The sequence below is a fragment of the Octodon degus genome, unplaced genomic scaffold (assembly GCF_000260255.1).
Source record: "Octodon degus isolate 3935 unplaced genomic scaffold, OctDeg1.0 scaffold00090, whole genome shotgun sequence".
Lineage (NCBI taxonomy): Eukaryota > Metazoa > Chordata > Mammalia > Rodentia > Octodontidae > Octodon > Octodon degus.
The window spans coordinates 6491828-6494098 of NW_004524666.1; the positions used below are offsets into that span (position 1 = coordinate 6491828).

The window sequence follows — 2271 nt, forward strand, 5'->3', positions numbered from 1 at the left end:
GCTTGTTCTAAGTAGGTGCTTTAGACCACTGAGCCATCTCACCAGCCCTTCCTCCAGGTTTCTACACGGCAAATATTGAAGCTGCCTCCCAGTATTCTGAGAGTTGGTTCTTGTGTTTTTGGCATGCCGATATTCACAGTGATCCTCACCTGCTTTCCCCAGCTCTGGGCCTCAGATTACCCCAGCCAATCATAACCATGAAGGTGAGGAAATCTCACAAGGCTCTGCAGAAAACAGCAAGAACTTTTTACACTAGAGCTTCTGAATTAAAAGAAAACCAGTGCTGGGTGAGGTGGCACTTACCTGTAATCCCAGCACTTGGGAGGCTGAGGCAGGATGATCACTGTGAGTTTGAGGCCAGCCTGAACTACATGGTGAGACCTTGTCTCAAAAGCAAAAGTGAAAAAATAAAAAAATGAATAAAAGAAAAAACAAAAAGTTCCTTCTCTTATGCTATCCGCATGCCTCTGAAAGGTAGATTTACCCAACCCAAGCCCTTTACCCTTCTCGCTTTACCATGTTGCATTTTTCTTTCACAGTGCTTCAGAACCAGTGTACAGGGTCCAAGTTTGTTTTAAAATAACCTAAAGAGCCGACAGACGGAGCTCCTGGAATTCTGCAGCTTGCACTGCGGTCCACAGATGGGAAATTGCCGTCAGTTAAAGGGTGGTGCTATTACCATAGCCCGATGGCTGAAAGCCTTCAGGAAAAAAGAATCATCTGAGTTAATTAGCATTCACCACAGGCTCTAGTGCTGTGCTGCAGTATTCGAGGAACTCAGATAATACAAAAACACAATAGTGCCATCTCTAACTTCTGATACTGTCTTAAAATGTAGATTATAAGGAAATAATTTTGGCCTGTTAAGTATGCTTTTATGGCTCATCTATATAGGCTTAAATCATTATGAAATATGACTTATGTTTTAAAATCAACTAACTTTTCATGGTACCTAAAATAGGAGTGATTTCATTTTACCTCTCCAATTTGCTTCATCCACAAATCTCTTCCAAGAAATTCCTGATGTAAAACCACAGGTGCTGAGTTTAGATTAAAAGTCACAGAATCACTGGTCTTCTCTTTAATGAAAGGCTGAAGGTCAGAGTGTATCTAAAAAAAGCAGTTGAAAGAGTTACATCAACAAAATGTGTATATACCAGTATATGTGGTCATATTCAGGAAGCACCAGTTAATGCAGTGAAGAATGGAATTTACTTTAATAAACAAAAGAACATTTTGGGTAATTGACAATAACCTTTAAAATTCTTCAGAATTTTTCCTTTCTCCTTCTCTCCCTCTTCTTTTCTTGCATCCTTAGGCACTGGAGGGCAAATCCCAGGCCTTGAGCAGTTAGGCATATGCTTTACCACTTAGTACAGCCTCAACCCCATTCTTTTTTTATTTGGTGTTTTAATTTTAAGTTCAAGGTAAGGATTTATTTTATTTTTTAAGGTAAGGATTTAGATAAAGATTTAATAAATATAACTACTTAACAAACTATTTAATAAAACACGCAAAACTTCATCAAATTATATTGGGAAAATATACACTAGCTAGAAATTTAAAGTTATAGAGAGAGAAGAAGGAAAAGGGAGAGAAAGCAGGGGAGGGGGGAGCGAGAGAGTGACAGAGAGACAGAGAGGCAATAACACTCTGGGTGTTATATTTTATTTCATATGCCATGCAAATGAATCAGTTATTAGAATTTTATCAATATATTTCTAAATTTTGTTAACTTTCCATATTTATTTTACATAAGCAACTATAAGGGAACTTTGATAAAGATGACAAATATATTTTTCCATTCTGTGAATAGTAATATTACCTGTTACTTAATAATTTGTATGAGTTCACTCAGAAACCCTTTCAGGTAGAAAGAAAAGACAAACATGAGAAGCTTAAATAAACCATAGCTTCTGTCAGAATTACACAGTACTGACCAAGCACACTGTTTGCACTGCCTAACAATCACTGTAACAGATTTTAAACACATAATGAACATTTTCTGAGATACAAAAGCAGCTTATTAAATGGCAAAAGGTTTCCTGTTTATCATCTTGGCTGTTTAACCACGGTGACAGCTAAGGGTGTGCACACACCTTGTGACTCATGGCCACGTGCTTCCCATACTGGAAGGCCGTGCCCTGCACCTCAGTGCCATGCTTCGCCAGCTCCATCGCAGCCTGGCAGCTCTTCGCGAGCAAGGCCCCATGGGAGAGAAAAGTCTGCTCCTTCCAAGTCGATATTCCAATATCATCTGTGATATCATTT

The 2271-nt window shown here is 38.7% G+C and overlaps 1 protein-coding gene across 1 annotated transcript in view; it reads right to left on the reverse strand.

Moving 5' to 3' along the window:
- Nucleotides 1-2271, reverse strand: part of Pdss2 (decaprenyl diphosphate synthase subunit 2) — a 306086-nt gene that overhangs the window by 61015 nt on the left and 242800 nt on the right. Inside the window, exons 4-5 of the mRNA XM_023722321.1 lie at nucleotides 2100-2270; nucleotides 979-1110 (exon numbers count right to left, since the gene is read on the reverse strand). Coding sequence (XP_023578089.1) covers nucleotides 979-1110; nucleotides 2100-2270 — 303 coding nt within the window. The remainder of the gene's footprint in view (nucleotides 1-978; nucleotides 1111-2099; nucleotide 2271) is intronic.